General features: G+C 41.9%; 1 protein-coding gene across 2 annotated transcripts; it reads left to right on the top strand.

The window, feature by feature from the left end:
• The first annotated feature begins 237 nt into the window (after window positions 1-237).
• LOC147450845 (uncharacterized) lies at window positions 238-27,640 on the top strand. Of its 2 annotated transcripts, none has more exons than XM_086519856.1 (2): window positions 238-4,404; window positions 27,486-27,640. In XM_086519856.1, the coding sequence occupies exon 1, from the start codon at window positions 425-427 to the stop codon at window positions 1,385-1,387; it is 963 nt and encodes a 320-aa protein (XP_086375982.1). In that variant the 5' UTR covers window positions 238-424; the 3' UTR covers window positions 1,388-4,404; window positions 27,486-27,640. The 2 variants fall into 2 exon arrangements, with proteins under 2 accessions (XP_086375982.1, XP_086375983.1); XM_086519857.1 differs by lacking the exon at window positions 27,486-27,640 and having other exon boundaries at window positions 238-3,304; window positions 3,418-5,520.
• Window positions 27,641-27,752: the final 112 nt, after the last annotated feature.

The following is a 27,752-nucleotide window of genomic DNA, read 5'->3' on the forward strand; positions in this document are numbered from 1 at the left end:
TCTCATTGGGGTGGCTATCCTAGAACCAAGGTGTCTTAGCGGGGGAGCACTGGGTTGCTCCGGACAGATGTACAATTGTCTCGATTTATGCGGCTTCTTCCTGAGCCCAAAGAACCAGAATGTGGAATGACATCTCCCAATCGAGGGGGGAAGTCTTGATAATTGGAGATTTTAATATGGTTGAGAGCTCTCAAGATAGGTTCTTGAGTAAAGTTGTGGTCATAAGTGGCGGAGAGAAAGAATTTTGGGACAAAATGAAGGAAAAACACGACTTTGGGACAACTGTGAACCTGGTGTCTTCTCTTGGCAGAATCACTTCAGAGGTAATCTGGCTCGTAAAGCTAGGCTAAACCGTAGTTACATATCTCTACCGCTGGCCAACTCATTTAACCGGACCAAGAGCAAGATTAGGTTTGATTCTTGCATGTCGGACCATTACCCGGTGATAACAGTAATGGATCAGAAGGTTGGTAAGATCAGGAACCATTGGTTCCACACGGACCCTGCCATGTTCAAGCTGCCCATGGTTCAGAAGGTGATTGAAAGGCTATGGATAGGTCACTTCTCTGGTACTGCAAGTCCTGCTGCAACATGGTCGGCTACAATCAGAGAGACTCAGCAAAGCATGTCCAAATTTCGCAGAGAAGTGTCTCTAATCAGAAGGAAACAAAGGGAGCAAATCTACAACTCTCTCCTACAACTCGAAACAGGACAGCAGATTGAAGAATCACAGAATGCTATTTTCGAGTTGAGATCAAAGCTAAAACATGAGGAAGATGTGGCCAACCAACATGCCACCATTTTCTTCCAGGAGTGGTGGGCATGCAAAATTGACAGACCAACCAACAAGCAGATGTTCAATATTCCCAGGAAGAAGCAAGCTAGAGACTCCACCCCCTTATTTGTGGCTTTTGACAGTAACATTCTAAACGAACAAGAAAATCTCGAATATGGTAGGACTCACTTTGAGAAGTTTTTCAGCTCTAAAGAAGTAATCTCCCCCCAAGTGCTTGAAGCCAGGGAGGAAATTTGGAAGTACAGCTTACCAGTAGTTCCAGAGGAGGCTAGATTTCGAGCAGATCTCCCCTTTTCTACCGCTGAAATTATGACAGCCAACGCGCCCCTAATAAATCCTCGAGGATGGATGGGATGCCCTCCAAATTTTTTCAGATGTTTAAAAAAGTGCTTGCACCCTGTCTCCTCAAAGTATGTGAAGAAGCAGTGCGTTTCTGGGCCCTCCCCTTCTCTATTAACATGGGTATTATCAAGCTCTTACACAAAAAAGGTGCCAGGGAAGACCTTTCTAATTGGCGACCTCTCACTATGCTCAACACCTATTACAAGATCTTTGCTAAAGTGGTTGCTCTCTGGATCACCCCCATTTTAATGAAATGGATTTGTACAGAACAAAAAGGCTTCACTAAAAGAAGAAGGATCATCAAGGCGGTCATAGCTCTCTGGGAAGGCACTGATCATGCAGAAGATTTGGGAATCGACAATGTGTTTGTAAAATTGATTTTGATAAAGCATATGACCAGCTCGAATGGTCTTTCATCCTCCTCAGCCTGGAAAAAATGGGATTTGGTCCGGGGTTGATCCGGTTTGTAACCACTCTCTTTGGTCATGCTAGAGCACAGGTCTCATTAATGGTGCTCTATCATAATTTTTTGAGCTGAATAGGTCCATTCAGCAAGGTTGGTCCTTGGCCCCTCTTCTGTTTGCAACAGGAGCAGATGGTCCCAATTCTCTAGTTAAAGATAAGATGTCAGAGGGTGTCATCAATGGAAACCCTCTGCCTAGCAGTGGCAAGCAATAATGCCTTTCTCAGTTTGCTGATGACACTAATGCACTCCTGAGCAATGAGGCTAACTCTATTCAGGCCTTCTGGGCTGCCATGGAAACCTTCTGCACGGCTTCGGGGTCAAAAGTCAATCATAGCAAAACTGGAGTCAGAACTTCTCGCTCTTCTATTCCAAAATGGCTTCTCAAGGAAGGGTGCAAACCTATTCAAGATGGAGTGATATTCAGACTGTTAGGCATCCCATTTGGGTTCAATGTATCCCTCAAGCAAAGGTGGGAATGGGTTCTAGAAAGATTCAGGTCCAAACTGGAAAGATGGAAAAGCTTTTAGGCTTCTTTGGCTGGCAGAGTTGGTGATTAACCACTTCCTCAATGCATACATTCTTTTCTTCCTAAGTTGTTGGTGTCTCCCCGACTCTCATCTAAACATCATAAATAGGTATTGTAGGAGCTTCCTCTAGGGAGGTAATCCCTTCAAAAAAGCAGCAGCAAAGTGAGTTGGGACATCTGTTGCATACCGGTGGCTAAAGGAGGCTTAGGTGCAAAAAATGTGAACTCATCGGCGGACAAAATTGTTGTTAAATAGTACTAGAAGACCCTAATCAGGAATGGAGTAGCCTCCTCTTCAGAAACCTCAACAGCTTCTCCCTGAGCAAATCGAAGAGTTGGCAGAATCTCAACTGGGTCACCATATTCTTTGGCCCTTTCCAAATAAAAGCAAAAGGGTCTGACCTGCTAACCTCTCTATGGGGGGCATGGAACCGAGCTCGGGGCACCCTAGAAGTGTTTTGGATCTCCAATAAGTTTATCCCAGTGAGACAGTTCGACTCCATCTGGTGGCCACTTGCCCCCTTAACCCCGATCAATGAAAATCAAATGACGTCTGCTCTTCGGTTCCACAAGAAGGGAATTTCCACTTGGGGAGTTCTGTGGGATCCTCAACAACACAGGTGGAAAACAATGGAGGAACTTCTGTTACAGTACTCCCTCAGGCCGTGGGAAATTACACTCATATAGGCTAGAATGGAGTTGTTTCCTAGGATAAAGGATTGGAAACTATCTCATAAAGACTCTGTCCCACTTAATGCTTTGGGCTCGAAAGGGGGGTTTTTGCTCCAGCACCCTCAGACAAGGTGCAAGGACTTAAGTCCCCCTCTGCACATAACTTTAAACAGAGGCTGGGCAGTCAGTCTGGAGAGAAAATAGTGGATGTACAAGTTTAAGAATTTGTGGGATAAGGTAATCCAACCCAAGAAGTCAATGCTGCTGTGGCTCATTCTCCATAAAGCCATACAGACCGGGGAGAAAAGCCTGAGAGCAAGATTGTCCTCTGGCATATGTTGCAGATGCAAATCTATGGTTGAGTCGATATATCACTTATTCATAACCTGTCCTCAATCCAAAGTCATACTCACCCCTATTAGAGTAGTGCTTAAAAAACCAGTCTCATGGAAACAACTACTTCTAGGAGATACCATAGGCATCTTGTCCTGCTACTGGAACTGTAAGAGAGCTAAGTTCTTGTGGATTATCTGGAAACTGAGAAATAGCTATGTGTTTAATGAGGCTTACCAGGCTCCCAGCCTGAGATCTCTTTTCGTGGGGTTTAATTTGTAGGTGTACAAACAAAATATCAATGAAGTGAACATCGATTATCTTCAGAACAAGATTACCAAGGATGCTGAGAGAGTCCACTTTGAGCTGGATGAAGAGGACTGGAACTGCCCATCAACAGGAGAAAATTACAGGAAATCCGCAACATGCTGGCTGCCAATAGAGAAGATACACAGGAGTCTATCTTCAAAGCTGGAGATTATCCAGGACATGATTAACTCTTTACATGCTATCGGAGTGGCATGATGGTTGTAATTCTGAACTTGTTATGCTGTCTGAGTGGTCGTTGGGTACTTGTAAAAATGGAGAGTCTCCCTGGTACTTGTAAAAAGGGAGAGTCTCCCTAGTCATGTTTTGAGGCTTCACCTGGTCTGGGTGATCGATGTAATATTGTCTTGCCTCCCTTTTGTTAATATAACTTTCAATGCTTTGCTGGAAAAAAAAAGTTCATTACATAAAAGGTTTTAATGAGAGTGAAACTACAACCAATTTGCATGAGCCGTTTTCTCCTTGCCTCATGCAAAACATAGAAACAAAGAAGGTGCATCGATGGTGCAACTAGGAGGGTGGAAAGAGTCTGAAGTGCTCCAAAGTTGCGAGTTGCAAGCAACCATGTGTTGGTGCAAAAAGGTGAGGCGATAGTGGGGAGGAATCAGGATTAAAAAGAAGACACTCTACTTAAGACAAAGGTCATGTTGAGATGCTAGCCATCTATATTACCATATTATGGAGGGAAGAATTCAGACTTGCCACATGGAGCATTGCAAAGTGAAGGCCTGGAGAGGCACAATCGGATCAGGAGGGGCTCGGAGAGGGATGGCTGTAGTCCGGAGGTAGATGAACAGACAAGAATGGAGGTAGCCGAACAGGCAGATCAACCAGAGAGAGAGAGAGAGAGAGAGAGCTGTTATCCGAGCTGGTGCAGACGACAAAAGCCGTTGAAGCTGCAAATGACAAGAGCCTAGCTACTGTCCGAGATAAAGCTTCCAGGTATTTAGTCCCACAGCCCCACGTCTCTCTCTCTCTCTCTCTCTCTCTCTCTCACACACACACACACACACACACACACACACACACACACCCCACCAGATATATCTCTAAGGTCGCTTGGGATTGTTACTATGGCTTGAATCTCTCTTAACCTCTTTTCTTCTTTGATGCACTAGCTACAAGGAGCATCTTTAGAGATCATTTCATTTTAAGTATTTGATCTTACGCAATTTCTGAAGGGGGGCTGTCAATGTTCTTCTACAACTTTGTATGCTTAAGCTAGGGTATTCTTGAGAGGATATTATGTGGATGATCTAGAGGGAGATATTTGGGCCATAGGGTGAGAGAGAAATGGAAGAGCTGTCCAATTGATATAGCTACAAAAATAGTGGCACAATTTAGTAATGCTTATAAATATAGATGATGGTTTTGAAGATTCAAATATGAAAGTATTTATAAAAATGTGTAATATTGTTGCATAGATAGCGACTTGAAGCACTCTCAAAATAGGCGGCAGCAACACAATCGGCATTCCCAAAAAACATCAAAAGTGCATGTAGTTTTTCTCTTTGTATACATGTGAAGTGTCAAAAAAAGAGTGTTTTGATTTGAGTTTGGCTCAAATATGCATACATGTGAAGTTTAGTTTTTATTTTCCTTTATTTGCATATAATTAAGGAGGAGGATCACCTAGCATAAGCTGGCCTATAGGGGTGGATGGGGCTCAAAAGGGCACAGGGCTCAAAAGGGCACAAGGTGATAAGTGCTCCTGGAGGAGAGTTGTGTGCAAAGTGCATGAGGTGTTGGTGAGGCCGATGTTCAATTCTTGTAACGACCCAAACAATGGCAAGAAGCTCTGGCTATTTCAATGCAACACTTTGGCACGATCTAGCTGCCTACAATGTGCACCTAACTATTGTTGAAACACTATCCGTCTTGATGATTTGGATAATTAGGTAGTATGGTGTAGTATTGAAGTTGCATGGTAATCCTGCATCAGATTTTTGATTTGCTCTTCAAGAATCCATAATCAACCAAGCCATTGGCCCATTTTATGGGTATTTTTTGTATACCTTGCTCTATGACTTTACTGTACGATTTGATTTTTCCACGTGAACTTTGATTTAAGATGCATTGAAAATAGTTGAGTTTATAATACAATCACTCACAATTGTGAGTTTTGAAAACAAAAGGATACATTGAAAATAAGCAAAATGCAATTTGTAGTTGCTAAATGGAAGTAAAAGGTATAGTCCTAGAAGTGTTCACATGGAAGTCTTATTACGTTGTGGAGAGAGAGAGAGAGAGAGAGAGAGAGAGAGAGAGAGAGAGAGAGAGAGAGAGGGTCAAGGTCATGAATTGACCTAACCAATACAACATCAAGTTGGCAAGAGGTTTTCTTTTGGCCGCTTCGGGATAGACCGGCCGGTAGGCCGGTATGTATATTTATGTGTCTGTGTACACTTGCAATTGAATATATGTATGATGCACATGTGTTTGTAAGTGTATATACTCTTTCTATCACACAGAGACACTCTATCAAAAGGAGATTATGTATTATGATGCAACCTCTCTTTATCATGAGTGTATTACACTATATGCCTTTAGTTTCTCTTTTGTCCTTGAGAAAAGACTCAAAATTTAAAAAATTCTATCTATTACAATGATAGGAATTGAAGAACTATAGCTAAAATCTCATGTGAACATGAGCCAATGTGCATGCACATATTGGTGCAAGTATAAACCCCTTATTGAAGGCTTTTGGTGAGGCACGGAAATGCAAAGCCATTTCATGTGATAATACAAAATGTTTGCATCAAAGAGACATGTGGGGTAACTGAAGAACACGCTTCTCTTCTTTTTAGAGCTTAAGTATGATAGGTATGTTCAAGGTTCATTACACTGCTCCTTTCAAACTTTCTATAGTTGAGTCTATGCAATAATCTATGGTCCTTTACCTTGAAGTATTTGTCAAGAATTAAGGTTTGATATTATGTTGCTGCATTTGTCTACGCTACCCACAATAATGGAGCATCATATTCATACAACACAATGTGGCATCCCGCAGCCACTCTGACTCAAGCCTAGTTGCTTGTGCGAGTATGCAACACAAAGCGAGGAGCCCAAGCGATGAAATTATAAAATTTCCACTTGGTGCAAGAGTCTGTGTGTAAGATTGAAGCTAGAGGAGCAATAGCCTTGCACTTGCTATGACAGTGCCAATGATAAGGCCATCTACATGTCACTCATTGCCATGTGAGCACACCAGGGCTTCCAGCTGGCTCTCAAGGATGTGACGAACAACATCATCCCCTCTTAGAATATGTGCCTAGTACTATGAAATTTGGGAATACAGGCCCACAATGTGTGTTATGCGATGTGCGTGGGTCACATTCGAGGTGACACTCTAGCCACACTATGTGCCAAGTGATGCTCACAAATGGCCTTTCTGGGTGCCACCATAGGGTGCTCGCCATCAACTCACCTTGCATGGGAAACACCACATTGAGGTTGGACTTTGAGAAGCAAGTGTTGATGGATAGCGGCTTGAGCTAGCACATGGTGAACAAGCATGATGTGGTACCATGCATGCCAAACCTATGGACATACCCAATCTTTGCCTTGGCCTACAAGCATGTAGGTCAGCCCATTACCTGTACAAGGACACGCTTGGACAAATTTTGTCTCGCCTAGAAGACTATCTCCGACCATAAGACAACTTCTTACAGAGCCTCCACAAGTGTGGTACTTCAAGGTGTAGGTAGATAATTCTAGCCATTCTATAGTAGCCATGGATAAATAATTTTGACCAGCACAAAGTGTCCGTTGATGAGCCGCAAAGCAACCCATTGGTAAGAGTGCATGAGACCCACTATAGGTGCGTCGTGCAAGTAAATGTAAATGCAAGGTTTGTGGAAAATAGATAGGCCATGTGCTCTCTCTCTCTCTCTCTCTCTCTCTCTCTCTCTCTCTCTCCCTCCCCCCCCCCCCCCCCCCCCCCCCACACACACACACACACACATAGTACACCTCATGTTGGTGGTTCTATCTCCCTCTCTCATTCTTTGGCATGCTCTTGCGACATGTTGGAAGTTGTGCATGGTTTTTATATTCTATAGACACACTACAACATGGTGCTCTCTCTCTCTCTCTCTCTCTCTCTCTCTCTCTCTCTCTCTCTTAAGGGTCATACACAATTTTCTGATCCTGAGATCATTTTTGACATTTGCATTATTAATCACATGATGTGATAGATGCTACAAGTGATGTAGCTTGTCTTCGGGTGCCATATTAGACAATACACCATGAAAAAATCCCGCTCATATCTCAACCATCTTTACCCCTACGCACATCATTTACTTACATGAACTATTTGAAAAGGTAAACATACATTCTTTGTTTTAGAGCTATACCTTATGACCATTGTGTAGTGGCTCTTGGTATATCTCTAATGGAATGAAATTAATTAATAACCTTCTCTGTGTCTCTGTCTATCTCTCCCCCCCACCCATAAAGACCAACATACCATATAGAGAGAATGAATAGTAATAATAGACATTGAGCCCCCTTTTGAATAGAAAGCCCTTTGTTGCCAGTCATAGGGTCTCCCAATTGAAGATATTGGTGAGAGCTTGAGAGTGATTACCAGAGAGTGTCACACAAATTCTCATTGTCTCCTATGCATGCAAGTTGATAAATTTCAGCCAATAAACCAACACATCTTCCTACTTTTTAATAACATGTTTGAGATGATGACTCGACGGCCTCTTGGTGTTAAATATAGAGGTGATTCTCTCTCTCTCTCTCTCTCTCTCTCATATTATTGTGAGTTTTTCCTATTGTGGGAAGAGGGAGAGAGTAGACTCCATATATAGAGAGTGCATATAGTAATGATAGACATGGGCCCCCTTTTGAATAGAGAGCCCTTTGTTGCCAATCATAGGGTTTCCCGATCGAAGAGATTGGTCAACACCTTAAAGTGATTACTAGAGAGGGCAACACCGATTTCCATTGTCTCCTATGCAGGCAAGTTGATAAACTTCAGTAGCAATAGTTGAAATTAGGAGAATAAGGAGAGCAAAAATGTTGAGCTAAGTCGATGTAACTCCAATTGATATGTTTCTCATTAACACTCCCTTGCATCAAAAGAATAAAAGAAAAATGTATGTGTGTGTGTGTGTTTGTTTGTTTATAGAGACGATGGAGACAATGGTTTGTCAATAAATATGTATATTTATTTTCCTCTTTCTTCCCTGTGTATCTATGTGTAATAAAATGGACCTAACTTGCACTACACCCGTACCTCTTGCATCTACAACCAATGGTGCAAGCTACTCTCACATAGAAGTATATAAAGATGGACACACACACACACACACACACACACACACACACACACACACATATTTATATACACATGTAGGTATGTACACACATGCTCACATGTTTGAGCTTGAGAAACTATATCAGATTGGCCTATTGGTAAAAGCGGGCAAGATCCCCCGAAGATGTGGGTACATATACACATACTCAGATGAGTAAGCTTGAAAAACTATATAGGAATGATCCCTTGATAAGAGCGAATGAGACCTGCCGAAGGTGGGTCGCATGAGCCAGTAATGTACAAGATATGTGGTTAGCGGTAGCAACGAAAGCACTTGGGGTCAAGAACGAGAGCAATGAAGGGGCCAACAAGGGCTTCAAAGGCTATGGAGATGGAGAATGGGCAATTGAGGTCTAGACTATGGTTGACGCACACACAATACTATTATGGTATTTGGTACATTGTTTCATGGACCATATAAGCTCAATGAGTATAAGAAATGTGTGCAAGATTCACCATCTGCAGTTTCTGACTCGAAGCCTATTTCATATGCAAAAATTTGGCATGCACATTTTGGTCATCTGAATTTTTCCACTTTGTTGCTTTTGTAGAAACCTGACATGGTTGCTTCATTCTATGTGAAGGCTATATTTTTGGCAAAATGTAGCATTCTAAGTTTTCAAAGGATGGATCTATGCGAGCTACTTGCAAATTGCAGCTTGTACACAATGGTGTTTGTGGTCTAATGCACACCCCTTCTTTTGAAAATCACTTGTATTTTGTGATTTTCGTTGATGATTACTCCAGGCATGCTTGGGTGTATGCTCTTAAGCCAAAGTATTTATGTGCTTCAACCAATTTCTCCTTATGGCTAAAAATGTATCTGATTGTAGTGTGGGCACACTTATAGCCCTTCTCAAAATGGCATTGCAAAGAGTCAAAACACATCACTTATGAAAATGTCACGATTTACGGTCAAAAGTGAAGCTTTTCCATATGCGTTTTGGCTTGAAGCTATCACGTATGTTGCATATGTACTAAGTAGATGCTCCACTAAAGCATTGAAGTCTATTACTCCTTATGGGGCTTGGCATGGCAAGAATCCTTTCATTGGTCATTTGTGTGTGTTTGGTTGCTTAGCTCATGCTTTGGTGTATGAACAACAATGCACACAATTGGATGATTAGGCTGTGAAATGTATTTGTCTTGGTTATAAAAAACAAAGGTTATAGGTAATATGATCCACAAATAAAGTGTATCATGATTGATTGAAGTGTTGTTTTTGTGGAAGCTACAGCTCTGGCATGTACCAAAGAGACATACACGAGCTCACAAAATGTATATGATACATTTTTGCCTTTATTTGATGGTGGGTGTACAAATGTAAGTCCTGATGAGGCACATGTATAGCCTATGTAGGACATTACATATCAATAATTTTCTAATGTAGATTTACAAGATGTAATTGATGGGGATAGGGCTGAAAAATGAGCAGGCTCAAGGTATGCCAAGATGGCTCGTGCAAACCTTGTGTGACAGTAAATTGTGTGTAGCTTTGTTTGGTCGTACTCATTCAAGTTTTTAGCATGCCTCTAATACATTAGATTGTTATGTTTTGGCTATGTCAAGCATGTATGATGAGGAAGAGCCTTTATCATTTGATGAACCACAAAATTCAACTACTCTTGCTTGGTTGGCATGGTGGAGAGTTATGATCTAGAATTTAAAAGATATATAGTTTCGAAGCAAATGAACACATCGACAAATTATGAGAGGATATTAGTATTACATGAGCCATGTGAACTAGATCGTAGTTTTCATTTATTGTAGAGTTGAAGTAATAGATAAAGCATCACTAAGTAATAGGCTAACAAAAATTTACGGGATATACTTTTAAAAGTAGACTACCAAATATTTTTTTAGAGGAAAAAAATAAATTAAAAAAAATAATATATTTTTGGCAAAACTTACCGAAACATGTGAGTGAAGAATATATTGCGAGCCATGTTGAATTAGTAAGCATATTGTTGATAAAGGATCAACTTAATGGACATTAAAAGACAAATGAGGGCAAGCAATGAATGAAAAAATAATGTATCGATAGAGAATCAATCATTAATATGACATAGACAATAGAAGTATGAGTAATTTTTATCTTTCTTGTATGTTTAGAGAACATGTTTTTTTTTGCAATGCAGTGGATGAGCTAGCAAAATTTTGTATCCAATGGAGCTCATGCTATTAAATCTATGGATGAAACTTTTTTCTAGTGTATGTGCTACATGGATATTTCTACAAGTAGAGAGTTTTTAAAAAATAAAGTTTATATGAATGGTTGGCAGTGTAGTATGTTGTTACACATCTTAGAAGGTAATTTTCTACTGTATTTTGCCTTTCTTTTGATCCCCATATCCTTATCCTCTTCATTTTTTTCTATGATTGATCCCATTTACAAGAAGTTTGTGAATCCCTTATTGTATACTGAAGGAGGAAGACAATCCCCAAGGTTAAGCAGCAATACTTGATTTGTGGTGGGATAAAATTGTGGTTGCATTGTGGACTATTTTCTTGACGAAAGTGCAATGCGTGTATGCTTGTGTGCATGCAAGAAAGGGGAGAAGGAGACACAATGCTATGTGGGTGGAGCAAGCCCCTCACCTTTACCCCAAAAACCTCCCACTTAAAGGCAAATGTGCCAATAAGAGGGTCCTCCTTGTTGCTGGCTTACTATGCTGTCTTGGTGAGCATGGTTGAATGAGTACCTCTTATAGCTCCTCCTCACATAAACCGATGCAAGGTTTTTTATTCAATATCTATTGCCACACTTGTAATTACCTCATAGGGTGATTCTAATTGGGTCCTTGATACCGATTATTACTTACACTGCTATGTTGGTAATGCTACCCAAACTATGTATGTAGCTGATATGTTACCCAATACACTTCTGAGAGTTGACTAATCCTTTGACAATATTGTTGCACGAGTACAAGTAGCCTACTCTTAGCATAAGGTTCTCCACCTTGAGTATGAAATTACTAAATTGAAATTTGAATTCCTTGGTGCTGGCTTACTATGCTGTCTTGGTTAACATGGTTTAAGGAGTACCTCTAATATCTTAACTCAGTGGGAGCAATCCCTTGTGGATTTAACCCTTAGAAAGCAAAGCAGTGAGAACAATCCCTTGAGGTTCTAACCTTAAAGGGTAAATGTTACCCCCTTTCCTTTATGGCGCCTCCTGGCTTAAACCACAGCAAGGAATTCTATTCACTATATGTTGCCACCGATCCCCTTCCCTTTCTGATGATGTTGGCGGCGTGGCAAGGCATGTAGCTCAACCTTTTCGTAATATCTCCTCCTCTTTAGGGCCCGCTCATGATCTTGATGTGGATTGCGCGCAGTGGATAGCTTGCAGGGTGTGGCCATACCTGGCATATTGTTTGGGTGACGACTGCTGACACGCTTCTCTACTGACACATACCCATCCACTACCCCTATATTAAGGTGAGGGGCTCTTCTCCCTTCACTTAGACTTGGGTATTTTTCTGTATTTTGCCTTTTAACATACAGGAAAAGCAGCTATAATTTAGGTTTTGGCCATTGGGTTTTTGATATATCCTGCCCTGTGCAACATTGTAAACAAACTTGATATGGTCAACTTGGTTTGTTAGGTTAAAGAAAGTGGGAATAAAAGAGCAAGATGACCTTGGAATTGTACTTGGCTTTCCCCTGGCACTTTGGAGATGATTTTGGGATTACTTCTGCTCACAGGTTCTATATTTCACTCAAAATCTCAGTTGTTAGATAATCTCTTGCTTTGTTTGGAGGATTATGACAGGTTTTTCTTACCTTAGAGTATTGAAAAATGGGGGATGCTAACACTAAGCTTCTTACCAACCTATGGTATAGTGGTTTTTTATAGCTGAACTCTAGCCATATTTTATGTTAGAGACCTTTTTGAGGAAAGTTGATAACTAATCTTTGACATAAAACATGAAGCATTTTTTCTAAAAATTATGCTGGTCTTTTGACTAGAAAAAGCTAAAAACTGGTTTGTTGGTCTCTAGTCCTACTCACTTTACTAAAGCTTGAGAATTTATTAAGCGCAATCTCTGTAGAAGTTTTGGTTTCCTATCATGAAAACTTGTGGAAAATTAGTTTTACCTGAGAATTTGCATAACATGCTACCTGTGGAGGGTATGGTGTTGTAACATGGGGAAGACTGGTGGCCTTGACCTTATCTATTGCTATCTGGCTTAATATTTCTACTGAGAAGGGTATAATATTGGACACTGGTTTGTATTCTGGAGGGTTATGTGGTGGTTCATATTCCTTCAAAGAGTTACATTGGGGTTTTTTTGAGAAATGTTTTCGGCTTACAACTTTTTGTTTTACAAAACCATAGGAAGTGATTTATTGCCAAAATCTGAGTTTGGAAATTGCAGGTTCTAATCTGGTTATGATACATACATTTTGCAGATAATACCATGATTGTCTATTGATATCTGGCTTAATCTCTATACTGAGGAGGAAATGCTTATTTGCTTTGACTTACCTACAACCTGTTGCTGATTACTGGTTGGCTTTTTGGGTCTTGGATATCTGGCTTAGTCCTGATATACTACAGCTAGCGCTTGGGGGTACTACCATAAATTATATGTAAACTTTATACATACATACATATTCTAGGATTGATGCTTTACTGAAAAGTGGCATAATATATATGGATACTGATCTGGTTTTTGGTGCTTTACTACCTAAATATGTCCTGGTCTCTGGATGAGGCTAGTCCTATTTTGGATTATATTTGACTCTCATAAACTGACTATATTTGGGTATAGTTTGAGGTGGCCTGCTTTCTGGCTGGCTCTGGTTGGTACTTCTTTGGCTCTAGCTAATACTTCTCTGGACTGATTTTAGCAAGATCTTTTTACTTCTTTGTTGACCTTGCTGGACTTTGTCATGCTGGCCTTGACTTGCAAAATATCTGACATACAACATGCTGTTGATTACTGGATTAATGTTTTGGATTTTGGCTCTTGGATAAATTGCCTCTAAACCGGTCCAGGTTTGAAATCCGTTCTTCCATAGCAGGTGTCTTCTGCCAGCTGTGTCTAGATAGGAGTTCTGGTCTACAACTGAAGTTACAAAACTTTGCATTACATGCAGGTTTTTTCCATACTTTTTTAGCTAAAGCAATACATAGAATGATATGGATTAGTCGACATTTTTTACAGTAAATTGTTATTATAAAAAAGAAGTTAAAACATATGGAGTAACTGTGGCAAAAATATGATGCTAAAAAACCCTTGAGATTTTAATAAATAGGACAATAGCTAGTCTAATAATATTCAAGTTTGACATGGATAATAACTGATAGATTCTTTGAAGCCTGCCATACGTAGCCAAGTCTAACATATCTGTTTTCTTGACTATATGGATGCATGTGAGAATTCTATCTTGGCTTAAAAAGGTTTAGCATGTTGCAGTTCGACTTTGATAACACTTGATGATTCAACTAGGATACTTATGATACCTTCGTATAAACTCATTTGGAATGATACCTCATTCTTATTATGCTGCACAATTATGAATTTAAGACCGAGTTGTTTCTGTACAAATCATTGCCTAGACATCTTCAGCTGTCGTCTTTTGAACATTTTGTTCCTTGGTGTGTATTTATTAAATTTAAACAACTACACACCCCCCTAAACACCAGGCCCTCCCAGGAAACTGGGTGGACGAGGACGCTGGCTTTGGATACTTCTTGTCTATAGGCTTTGATTGACCCATTGTCTATAATTCCTTGACAGGTTGACAAGTGTTAGGTGGTCTCTCCTTGACTATAGACTGGATTCCTACTCACGACTATTGTAGTCTTTTGGCTCAGTCGGTTTTAAGTAGCAGGTTAATCCAATTCTACTCATCCATGCTTTTATAAACTTTATTTTGATGATTACAGGAACATGCTACCTACTACACATATGTGGACATGGCATATATCATCTAAAGATTATCAATGACAACCATACTTTTTTCAAACTGGTTGACAAAGCCTTAAAACTCCTACAGGAGTAATGTCTTCCTTGAAGACAATATCAGACATTGTGTTAATACAAATATTTTTTACCTCTTCATGGGCACTTTGACTTGACACTTCTCTGCTAAAGACTTTAGTTTAACTCATCTTTTGATGAGGCAGTAGGCCCATACACAATGGGCCTATTGCTGAAACACATTGTGTATGGCGCCTGGGATAGGACGGGTACACACACACACACACACACACACACACACACACACACACACACACACACACACACACACACACACACACACACACACACACTTATCTACATGGGCAGAAGATAATGTCCCATTGTCTCATACTTATTGACTTGCTGCACTATTCTACGCAACCTTGGACTTGGCGTTTACCTAGCTTGCTCTGGCTCACAGTATCCTTAACACACATAGAGAGTATCATAATGTTCTATGGCAAGGTCTTGGTTTGACCACTAGCAATTATTCGAACGAGATTCTCTTTCATTAATAGGGTTAGCTGAGTCCCCACTAGCTGACTCGAAGTTACATTAATGCCCTCACACACAAGCATGCATCCCAATTGGCATACATAAACCCTAACCTTGCCACATTGTTCGATTGGACGGATATTGGAGTTTGTGACTGGACGGTTATTGGAGTTTGGTTCATTCAATAAATCTATGTGGGTTCCTATTTACAAATTTATGCCTACCTTGTATATACACAAGGCTTTATGCTAATCAATAACATATTTTGTAATCTTGTTCTAATTTGACTGACCCCTACTCGGTTTATAACCTGTCTAATGGGACCGATGAAGGTGGCCAAGTTCATGTACAAAGGGATTCTCCAACCTAATTTTGAACTCCTTTATTATGGCTTACCAAACGTGCTGTGGCGAGTAAATCAATACTCAATTATAATGCTTTCTTTAAGAATTTGGCCGTGTCCTCAATGGCTTGGTCATTTCTACCTAAAAATCATCACGCGTAAAGACATACTCGTAGCTGGCTAACTTACAAAATGTGACGTAGCTTTTAATTAGATCTAACCAGATATTTTGAAGCTGTATATTTGACCTACCACCCCTACCTACACATGCTATAAATGATGTCCCAATAACATGCTTCATACCTAACCATGTGAAGGTGAGTTATGATCCCGTAAGGCCAGTTAGACTTCTGCAAAAATAGAAAAATCTTCTTCTAACATCCAACATAAAAAAACACCTGTGTTTTTTCTCCTATCTCTCTTTCTCTCACTCGCATGAACTTCTTTGTGGTGTCGTTTGCAAATATCTGCGGGACACTTCCTTGAAGGTGGCATGAATGTGTCTCGACACACATCTCAGTGTATGTATCGCCCCTCCTCCTCCTCCCTTCGACTTCATGTGTAGGTAGATCTCGCTCTATCTTACACAAACATACACACACACACACATACTCATGCGCATGCGGACACATATTGACCTTTGTCTTTGACGCATTGGTAGTACTACACACACACACATAATGTATAGGGGTGCTCCCTATCATAAACACATCATAATTTATGCATACACTCTCTAATAAAGCTCGATTATCTCGTGGGATGTACCATGAATTAGACGTACACGCATAGCGGTGCGATACGACATTCGCAACATATAGAGTTTGCGGAGATGATAACTTCGGGCATGGCTCAGGAAATACATTTCCCGTAGAAAGATTACAAAACCGTTCTACAGGTAGGTGCCACGCACGTACTCAGTATTTGGGGTTTTGCATACTTTTTCTTAACACTTTACTGATGCTGTTCGAAGAAAATTAGTAGTTATTGTTATGGTTGTATCATCTGAAAATCTTGGTGTCTAATTGCTGGCTGCAATACTGAGGTAGAGTACGTGCTAATCTACTGAGGTAGATTAGCACGGTCATACTTTGAGCAACAACACGAAAAATAGATGACCTGGCACTAATGGGGGCTTTTCACAAGCCAAGCTCCCATACCCCTCTTCTCTCGTCCCCACCCCATGAAAATCCCCTCTTAGGGAGGGAGTGATAAAAGGCATTGGAAAAAAGTAAGAAAAAAAAAAAAGTATGATTATGTAAATATATGAGAAAGGTAAAATAGGCCACCTCATGCCTGCAGGGCAGCCCATCCCCACCTTGCCTCCTTTTTCTTCACTGTTGCCCCGCCGTGTGTCCCTTTTCCTCTCCTCCACTCAAAAGGTCAACCCCTCTCTCTTCCCCTTGTCCTTTCTCCTTTCTCTCTCCCCTCAAGCTACCCCACCTCTCACCAATAATGCATTCTAACTCACCAATAATGCACCCTAACTCACATGCAACTTACCCTATCTTCCAAAATAGTATACCCCACCCCCCTTTCTCTCTCCTATCATATCCCATGACCCAAATACCCCCCTCTCTCTCTAAAGGGCGCCATGTCTCTTGTCTTGTAGCTAAATAACCTCCCCCACACTCACACACACTCAGTTTCATTGAAAAAGGTGCCCACAGACCCATCCCCACCCGGTGGTTACCTGATTTTTCTTGTGTTCACGCACATCTGCACACAGATTCACCTCTGAACACACTCCCCTCTCCCCCCTCTTGTAATTACTTTATTCTCCATGTCACCTCTCACTTTTTTTTCATCAACCCATCTCTCTCTTAGTCTCTCTCTCATGAGACTGCTGTTCTGGCACATATACACACAGCCAGACAAGTGGGGCCCACAGTCACATGGCCTATGTAGATAATGATTTCTTCATTTCTAAATTCTAGAATTTCTCCCCCCTCCTCCCCTATATAAAGAGGGGTCACCATCACACTAAACATACACACAACATCACCAAAGAGTACACTATGCACTGTGTGTGCCTAATGCACACACCCACACCCACACCATCACCATCACCGCAATCACCATGCTCGTCTTGAGCATGACCTCTACACCCTTGGGCTATGGAAGATGAAGGGCAACTAAATGAAGGATGATGGCCATAACCCTCGTGCGAGTCTTCGCCATCAACTCCCACCTATTCGCCATGTGCTTTACCACTCTCTTCCTTCTCATTCCCCTACCCTATGCTCCCCATTTCATCGCCTTATTCTCTAAATAAAGCTTGAGGTTTTGTGAGTATGTTTTCTTGTAATGTTTTTCCCATGTGAGGTGTGCGGAATCGCCACCTAGTCTTGTGTTTGGAGTGAGCTTGTGTATGTGTGAAGGGTGTGCGGATTCGCCATCTTTTTGTGGTGCCTAAGTACTAAGCCGCTATACCCCCTCCCACTCTCTCTCTCTCTCTCTCTCTCGCTCTCTCTCTCTCTCACTTGATCTCATTCCCTTTCCTCTTCATCATTACTCTCAAGCATCCATCTCTCTTGGATGAAAATTTTGTTATGGTGGTGTGTTGTTTGCGTCCTAGCCGCTGAAGCTAGGTGGTGCCCCCTGTTTGCTTTACCATGATAGGCTCGAGGCGCGCCATTCGGTCCCCGGTGTTTTAGAGGCCGTCGGGGTTCGGGGTTCGCTTTGCTCCCGTCATTTGGTGCCCCCACAGAGGATCTTTTCATGAAACCCTTCAGTTTACAAGATTGAAACCCCTAAACTATTGTGAATGGATGAATGGCTAGCAGGATTTGCTAACTGGACGACAGAAGAAGAAGAAGAGCTCCAAGCACAACTAGACGAACTCCGCATCTCCATCGAAGCTCGAGTGCCACGCGTAACGATAATCGATTTGCAGTGGGAGAGTCAACCAACACGCCAAACCCAGTGGATATGCATAGGCCAAGTGCCAAGAAGAAGAAGGAGAAGGTCGAAACCATGTCCGCAACCTACAACCAACCCACAACAACAAAATGGAAGGAGCTCTGCCCAATAGAGAATCAACACTATTCTACTTTGAGAATCGGGTAACTCAATTCACCGAGGTAATTATCACAGTCAGTTTTCAAGTCGCACCTGATGCTGCAGCACAGATAACGGAATCATTGGCTCACACTCTCACTAGAGAAACTAGGGATCTACTGAGTTTGTTTCAGGAAAGAACACCACCCTCTCCCACAATCTTGGATAGTGACTAAGTACCTCTAAGCTTCACATGAATCAGTACAACCTACCTCAAGACAGATCACACATACCAACACGTGTACGCTTCAATTAGGGTAATACTGGACTTGAAGGCTCACTACGAGCACGTCATTGACACCATGCTGGGTGGGGAGCGATTTTTTGAGGTTCTGGCATCAGATCAGCCATTTGTCTTACCTTTGGTACAAGGCAATGTACCGTTTGAAGTTTTAATCTATGTCCTAGTATAAGAGGGTATACACGCCTCCTTGTAAAGAAGAAAACAACTTTTGCAAGTTAAGCAGTGTGTCTTTCTAGCTCTCTCTCAGTAATCATGGCAAGTGTAGCATTTCCAACATTTAAAGGAAAGAAGGGGGAGGATTTGGTAACAGACTTCCTAGATGACTTTGAAGTAGCATGTGTAGTGAGCAACAAAGATACGGATGAATCCCGGGTTAGAATCTTTAAGCATCTCATGAAGCTAGAAGCTAGATCATGGTACAATGCACTTCCACAAGCAACCAAGGATGACTGGGAACCCTTAAAAACCGCTTTTAAGAGGCGCTTTGGGGGAGGTACCACTTCAGAAAAGTTGTGGGACAAGTTGAGAGACTTGAAACAGGAGGGTCTTTTAGAATATGCCACCTATGAGTCCAAATTTGTGGATTTGTGGGAACGGTGGGTTGAGTCATTGGCAAGGGGGGAAGCTGCACCCGATTTCCTAAAAAAAGATTGGTTCACGCATGGCTTATGGCCGCTTCTCAAGGAGAAGGTAAAAGGTAGATTCCCGGCTACGTACGAGTTAGCCGTTGAGATTGCTCGCCTTAAGGACAAGAAGCTGTGAATGAAAGCCAAAGAAACTGAGTCAACAGAAACAACAACATCACGTCGACCAGCAACTACGACAACCACCATTCCACCACCACCACCGGCTCTTGGGGTAAGAGATGACCAACAAGATATGTTGGCCCATATTACTGACCAACTGCAGAATTTGTCTGTCCACTTAATACAGCAAAGGAGGAGTCAAGAAAGAGATCAAGACCCTGGAAGAGAACGACGACAAAACAGGGAGTATCATTGCTACAACTGCGGAGAAGACGGTCACGGTATGTACTACTGTCCCAAACCACGACAAAACTATAATAGAGGAGGTAGGAGGAACCAATTGTCACCCCCTAGAGAAAGAACACCCCCACCCCGAGCACCAGCCCCACCAACACAAATTCTACGTCCACCCCAGACACCACTACAAGCATCCATCCCAGCTCTTCCACCAGCCCCACCACCTGATCGCCCTGTAAACATCATAAGGCTAGAAGAGAAAGGAAAAGCCGTAGTAGTGGATCCACCCAGAGCAAAGGAGAGGGACAAGGGTAAGGAGAAGGTAACCTTTTTAGAACCACTTGAAGCCATGACTGTGAAAAGAGCTAGGAGGGAGAAAGCTACACAATTAGATGATGAGAGAAGCATGAGAGGAGAAACTAGCAAGAGGCCATCCAGGCCACGACGGAAATTGGGCATCACCGACTTCCAGCTAGGGGAAATTTCTAAGCCCTATGATCTAACATTGGATGTGGCAGAGCAAGGACCGAAGATTACATGGCCACAATTGCTACATCTTGTACCTAAAGTAAGGCAACAATGGTCTAAAATGGTAAGTACAAGACGCTCCAAAACAAAGGTAGCCGGAGCAATTTCGGGATGCAACATGGATGACATCCTTCCAATGTTGACGTAAACATAAAAGGAAAGAGGGTTGGAAACACCTACATTGATGGAGGTGCACAAATCTGTGTAATGAGCGAAGCTATGATGCTTCGATTAGGGCTCGAGGTTGACAGGCCTTCTCCATGCAAGGCAAAGATGGCAAACAACGCAAAAGTAAAGTGTGTGGGTGTGGTAAGTGCCGTAAAAATAAAAGCTTTCAACACTGAGGTAGAGGTAGATGTTTTTGTAATGCCTGCTAAGGGGGAGGGCTATCCACTAATTTTGGGAAGGCCATGGTTGATGGCCATGAAGGCAAAACAGGACTGGGGTACTGGCCTTCTACGCATGACCGGTAAGAAAGGGGAGACAATCTACTACGACATGAGGATTGGCAAGCAGAAGCAAATGAATCTGGAAACATCGGCAGATGAAACCACTAGCGAATCTTCCAGTTATGAGGAGGAGACCACATCCACCGACGAAAGTGACAGTTCCATTGATGTGATGGGTATCATTATGAAGGATCCACAAAGGGTAAGCACAACTGGTGATCCATCACCAAAAGGGCAACCCAATGAAGAGGAGAGCAAATCACCTAGCCTAGGAGGAAGTAGGTTGAAGGGTATGTTGTCTACGGAATTAACACTTGAGGAGAAAGATAGTTTTTTGCAAATGTTGATGGGATTTCCTAACCTGTTCATTGACAACTATGAAAGAATCACAGGCATTACAGTGGTGGAACATCATATTAAGCTGAAGGAAATGGTAAAACCAGTTGTGCAAAAGCTACGACGACTGGGGGTCATACAAGAAAAGGCACTCTTGGCCAAGGTAAGGAAACTGCTGGAGGCGGGATTCATCTATCCTGTAGAAAACTCAGAATGGGTGTCACCTGTAGTGGTGACGCCTAAAAAGAATGGTAAGTGGAGAGTCTGTGTTGACTACAAACCACTAAATGCAGCTACAAAGAGAGACCACTTTCCTCTCCCTTTCTTGGATGAAATCCTGAATGAAGTAGCGGGTTTTGAATGCTATACCGTCTGTGATGGTTATTCAGGATACTTTCAAATACGCATAGCTTTGGAAGATCAGCTAAAAACCACTTTTATCACACCATGGGGTTGTTTTGCATACAGGGTTATGCCATTTGGTCTCACAAATGCACCTGCCACATTCCAAAGATATGTCACATATGTTTTTCAACCGTTCTTTGGAACATCCATAAGAGTGCTCATTGATGATTTTTGTATATATAGCTCCCGTATTTCACATTTAGAAAAGGTAACTGAAGGTTTGGCCAGGTTGCAGAGCCTAGGCGGGCAATTAAATGTGGATAAATGCCACATTGGGGAGAGTAAAGTCATTCTACTAGGCCATGAAATTTCAGCAAAAGGTATCAACCCCAACCCAAGTAAGGTGTCCGCACTCATAGCCCTACCTTCACCAACGACCGCACGTCAACTGGTCTCTTTTCTATAGAAGGTGAGGTACTTAAGTAGATTCATACATCTACTATCACAACTTGTTCTACCACTGCAACAACTCACTCAAAGATCAACTTTCACTTGGGACGAGGAAAGCGAACATCACTACAACAAGGTAAAGGAGGTCTTAGCCACTCTGCCAACTATCTCACCACCTAAGTGGGATGAAAAATTCTATGTCACCTCAAGTGTTGGTGATGACTCATTGGGGGCTGTGCTACTTCAAAAGGATACGACGACATCTTTCATGAGGCCAATCTACTTCTCTAGTCGAATGATGACAGCAGGAGAGAAAGGTTTCACCCATGTGGAACACTTAGTCCTAGCTCTTAGATTTGCAACTACAAAGTTTATGTCATATTTGCTGCCTAAGCAATTTGTGATTCTGACCACGGATGAAATATTTCCCTATGTTGTACAACACATGGATGTGTCTGCTAGAATTACTAAATGGCTAGTTCGTCTGCAAGAGTTTGACTACACGGTACAGGTAGAAAGCACGACAAGGGCAAGTTTGGGGGGACTCATGACCTACCAAGTCTTTGAAGGGAAGGAGAAGCAATCTAAGGGAGGAGAAGTCCGATTACCTCCAGTACCACCGATGGTAGAAGGAGCATACTCTCTCTACTTTGATGGAGCCTACAAGCGAGCGTCTGACAAAGCAGCTGCAGGCATAGTGGTCTTTGATGACAAAGGTATTTTCGTTGGGCCAATTGTTAGATTCACATTCTAACAATGAAGCTGAGTATGCAGCACTAACCAAGGGTCTACAATGGTGCGTCTCACAAGGTGTACAATGCCTTAATGTATTTGGGGATGCTCTACTTCTGGTAAGGCAAGTAAATGGAGCATGGACATGCAAGAATCCTAGTTTAAGGACTCACTTAAGTGGTGTAAAAACCTTGTTGGGTAAGTTTGAAGAAGTTCAAATACACCATATCCCAAGGGATCAAAACCAGGAAGCAGATGCCCTAGCAAGTGAAAGACTACAGGAAGTGGTGGTTGGAGCAATAAAGCTAAAGCTCCCTCTATTTCAAGGCAGTGATGCCTTGCCTGACATCATTCATTTTTTGGAAACAGGAGAATGTCCATCAGATTTAACAAAGGGACAGAAGCAATGGCTGACGCGGAAGGCCACAAGGTATCGACTCATTAATGACGGTTTGTACTGTAAGGGTAAGGACCAAATACTCAGGAAGGTCCCTCTCTCTCAGGAAATCACGGGAGTAATTACTAGCTGTCACGACGGGGTTTGTGGTGGTCACTTTGCCCTAGACATAACAAGTAGGAAAGTCTTGCAAGCAGGCTTCATATGGCCTAGCCTCAACCGTGATGTACACCACTGGTGCAAAACATGTAAGTTGTGTCAAAAGGTCGGGACTAGATCACTTATGCCTGAACCACAGACACCTATTCTCTCATATGGCCCATTTGAAAAATGGGGTATCGACGCCATTGGGCCATTACCTAGGGCCAACTCAGGAAAATTCTACATTATCATGGGGGTCGACTACATGACTAGATGGGCAAAGGCTACAGCCACCACTAGAATCACAGCAGTAGAGGTAGCTAAATCTATCTACGAGCACATATGTTGTAGGTTTGGCACACCTTTAGAGATCATCTCTGATAGAGGGCCAGGTTTCAGAGCAGACTTGGTAGGAGAATTAATGCAGAAACTGGGCATTACAAGGAGGCACTCTTCACCATATTACCCTCAATGTAATGGCCTAGTTGAAAAGGTAAATGGAATGGTTTCTAAAATTATTACCAAGCAGGTAAACAATCATCCTGGAGACTGGGATAAGTATCTACTACCAGCTTTATGGGCCTACAGAACTTCATTTCGTACATCCTTGGGATTCACACCGTATCATCTAGTATTTGGTAAGGAAGCAATCTTGCCCATTGAAGTGCAACTACAAAGTCTCAGAGTAATGGCAAGCCAACTTCAACAACCCAACATGCATTTGAGAGATCACATCATCAACTTGGAAAGACTGCAGCTGGACAGAGAAGAAGCAATAAATTATTATGCAGCACAAGCAGAGCATAGATGGCTTAGCTTTAACGAGCATCTCCGGAAAAAAATTGAAGAAAGGAATGTTGGTGCTCCGCTACGACAATTGCTTCGACACGCGCAAGGATAAGAAACTCCTGCTCTGATGGGAAGGCCCTTTCATCATTAGGAAAAAGTATGCCAATGGAAGCTACCAGCTTATGGAGGCTGATGGAAAACTTCATAAAACCAGGGTAAATGGTTGGCGACTTAAACCTTATTTTCTTCGATTTGACCAGGCTCCACCAATTGACATTCCAGATGAGGACACACCATCAGCCGCTACCTCCGACGATAATGATCAAACAGATGAGCTAGAGACATGAATGCCTCTAGCCAAAAGGGGAGGGCTAATGATGGGGGCTTTTCACAAGCCAAGCTCCCATACCCCTCTTCTCTCGTCCCCACCCCATGAAAATCCCCTCTTAGGGAGGGAGTGATAAAAGGCATTGGAAAAAAGTAAGAAAAAAATAAAGTATGATTATGTAAATATATGAGAAAGGTAAAATAGGCCACCTCATGCCCGTGGGGCAGCCCATCCCCACCTTGCCTCCTTTTTCTTCACTGTTGTCCCGTCGTGTGTCCCTTTTCCTCTCCTCCACTCAAAAGGTCAACCCCTCTCTCTTCCCCTTGTCCTTTCTCCTTTCTCTCTCCCCTCAAGCTACCCCACCTCTCACCAATAATGCATTCTAACTCACCAATAATGCACCCTAACTCACATGCAACTTACCCTATCTTCCAAAATAGTATACCCCACCCCCCCTTTCTCTCTCCTATCATATCCCATGACCCAAATACCCCCCTCTCTCTCTAAAGGGCGCCATGTCTCTTGTCTTGTAGCTAAATAACCTCCCCCACACTCACACACACTCAGTTTCATTGAAAAAGGTGCCCACAGACCCATCCCCACCCTGTGGTTACCTGATTTTTCTTGTGTTCACACACATCTGCACACAGATTCACCTCTGAACACACTCCCCTCTCTCCCCTCTTGTAATTACTTTATTCTCCATGTCACCTCTCACTTTTTTTTCATCAACCCATCTCTCTCTTAGTCTCTCTCTCATGAGACTGCTGTTCTGGCACATATACACACAGCCAGACAAGTGGGTCCCACAGTCACATGGCCTATGTAGATAATGATTTCTTCATTTCTAAATTCTAGAATTTCTCCCCCCTCCTCCCCTATATAAAGAGGGGTCACCATCACACTAAACATACACACAACATCACCAAAGAGTACACTATGCACTGTGTGCCTAGTGCACACACCCACACCCACACCATCACCATCACCGCAATCACCATGCTCGTCTTGAGCATGACCTCTACACCCTTGGGCTATGGAAGATGAAGGGCAACTAAATGAAGGATGATGGCCATAACCCTCGTGCGAGTCTTCGCCATCAACTCCCACCTATCCGCCATGTGCTCTACCACTCTCTCCCTTCTCATTCCCCTACCCTATGCTCCCCATTTCATTGCCTTATTCTCTAAGTAAAGCTTGAGGTTTTGTGAGTATGTTTTCTTGCAATGTTTTGCCCATGTGAGGTGTGCGGAATCGCCACCTAGTTTTGTGTTTGGAGTGAGCTTGTGTATGTGTGAAGGGTGTGCGGATTCGCCATCCTTTTGTGGTACCTAAGTACTAAGCCGCTATACCCCCTCCCACTCTCTCTCTCTCTCTCTCTCTCTCTCTCTCTCTCACTTGATCTCATTCCCTTTCCTCTTCATCATTACTCCCAAGCATCCATCTCTCTTGGATGAAAACTTTGTTATGGTGGTGTGTTGTTTGCGTCCTAGCCGCTGAAGCTAGGTGGTGCCCCCTGTTTGCTTTACCATGACACGCTCGAGGCGCGCCATTCGGTCCCCGGTGTTTTAGAGGGCGTCGGGGTTCGGGGTTCGCTTTGCTCCCGTCAGCACCTACTTGGTACACACACACACACGCACACACACACACACACACACACACACACACACACACACACACACACATGATACAAATACTGGTTGTTTTTATACAATAATTCTTATGGTAATGGTTAAGTTTGTCTTGTTGAAGTACTTTTTTCTAGGGTTGGTACGTGATGGTTGAGTATCAGCTTTTGGTTGATATGACACATGAAGTGCAGGCCTTTCGAACATGAATAAAAAGTGGTTTTTAGGGTAGCAACTTTTGGGTGATATGACACATAAAAATGCGATTCATAAGCACACATAGACACGCGGTAAGGCCCAGGTGCAGGGAGATTTGGTTTTTCATTTAACCCTAACTGAAGACATTTGATGCGTGATGTTGAGCCTTAAACCTCATGTGAGGGTCTCGATAGAGATGGCAATGAGTGGAATTTTTGAAAAATCATTCGTTATACAAAGGAGATGCTGCCCAAATTTTCACTTTTTAGAGAGATTTAATGCGAGAAGCGGTAGTGATGCAACATGCCTGCTACCTTTTTTGATTGTTAAAAATATTTGCTGATTAGGAGTTGAAAATCTAATGATATGTAGATACATGGATTTTACAATACCTTTTGATAGATACTTTACATTAGATAATGTAGATGAATGTCTAATACAATGGACATGTTAAACTCAATCAAGGTAAGTATATATTGGTGACCTCATAACCATAAGCTATTTTTTGATACTTTCCTCTCTTAGAAACTATGTGGAGGTCTTGGTCGAGATGACATTGGATTGGATTTTTTTGACAAAAATTTAATGTCTTTCTTGTGGGATGAAACAACATTGACCTATGTGGATTTGATGACCTAGGGCTACACAATATCTGACAGCTTCGATGCTGATTTTGAGAGAACACCAATAGTTCTAGTTTTGATACATTGAACGACAATTTTTTTAATTTTTTTACATGGTTTGGGACTGCAATTTTCTTAGTAGTATTTGCTCTATACTGAGTAAACATATGATTGAGTAATTGGTGGTGACAATGCTTAGTTGATGGAATGCTGGCCTTTTTCTATGACTCTTAACTGTGTCTCCATGGGAATGACACCATTGTTGATGATAAAGGAAACATAAAATGTTTTTTATTGAATAGAAGCATAATTTTTGAAATTAGTGTTAGTATTTTACTTTGAAAACACCCCAATGGTTTAAACAAAAGGGCCTTAATCCTCATGTGAGGGTCTCAGATAAGATGGCATTTTGATTGGATTTTTTGAAAATTGATTCAAATTACAAAGGAGACGCTGTCCAATTTTTTCTGGAATTAAATGACGTTTACAATACCGTAACTATATGGCTCATTCTTTAAACTTAATATTTGATCTATGTTATTTTGTTAGTTTTTGTTATAATTTTTGACACCAATAACAAGGGGAGGGAGTCGTTGACACCTGTCTTCCCAAGTAATGCCACTTTTGACAAGCTTGTGTTTCTTGGATGGTGACAGGTAAGAGATTCTTTTCTTGGGATTACAACAAAAATTACAACGAAAACTGCAGCAGTAACAGAAGATCGTCCAATGTACCAGCTGGATCCTTCTCCATGTAGATGTAGTGGAAGCTCATCCCAAAGGATGGGCACATAGAGATACAACACTAGGATATTATATTGTAGTGATTAAAGATCAAATTTTTGATCTAAATGATTGTATTATCCATCAGATACAGAATGTTGTATTGGTGTATATGAAATGATAATTGAGGTTTATGACATC

Source organism: Adiantum capillus-veneris, chromosome 9 (assembly GCF_014529385.1).
Source record: "Adiantum capillus-veneris isolate H3 chromosome 9, ASM1452938v2, whole genome shotgun sequence".
Lineage (NCBI taxonomy): Eukaryota > Viridiplantae > Streptophyta > Polypodiopsida > Polypodiales > Pteridaceae > Adiantum > Adiantum capillus-veneris.

Coding starts and splice junctions, on each gene's coding strand:
- LOC147450845 (XM_086519856.1), top strand. CDS start 425: ATGTCGGACCATTACCCGGTGATAACAGTAATGGATCAGAAGGTTGGT.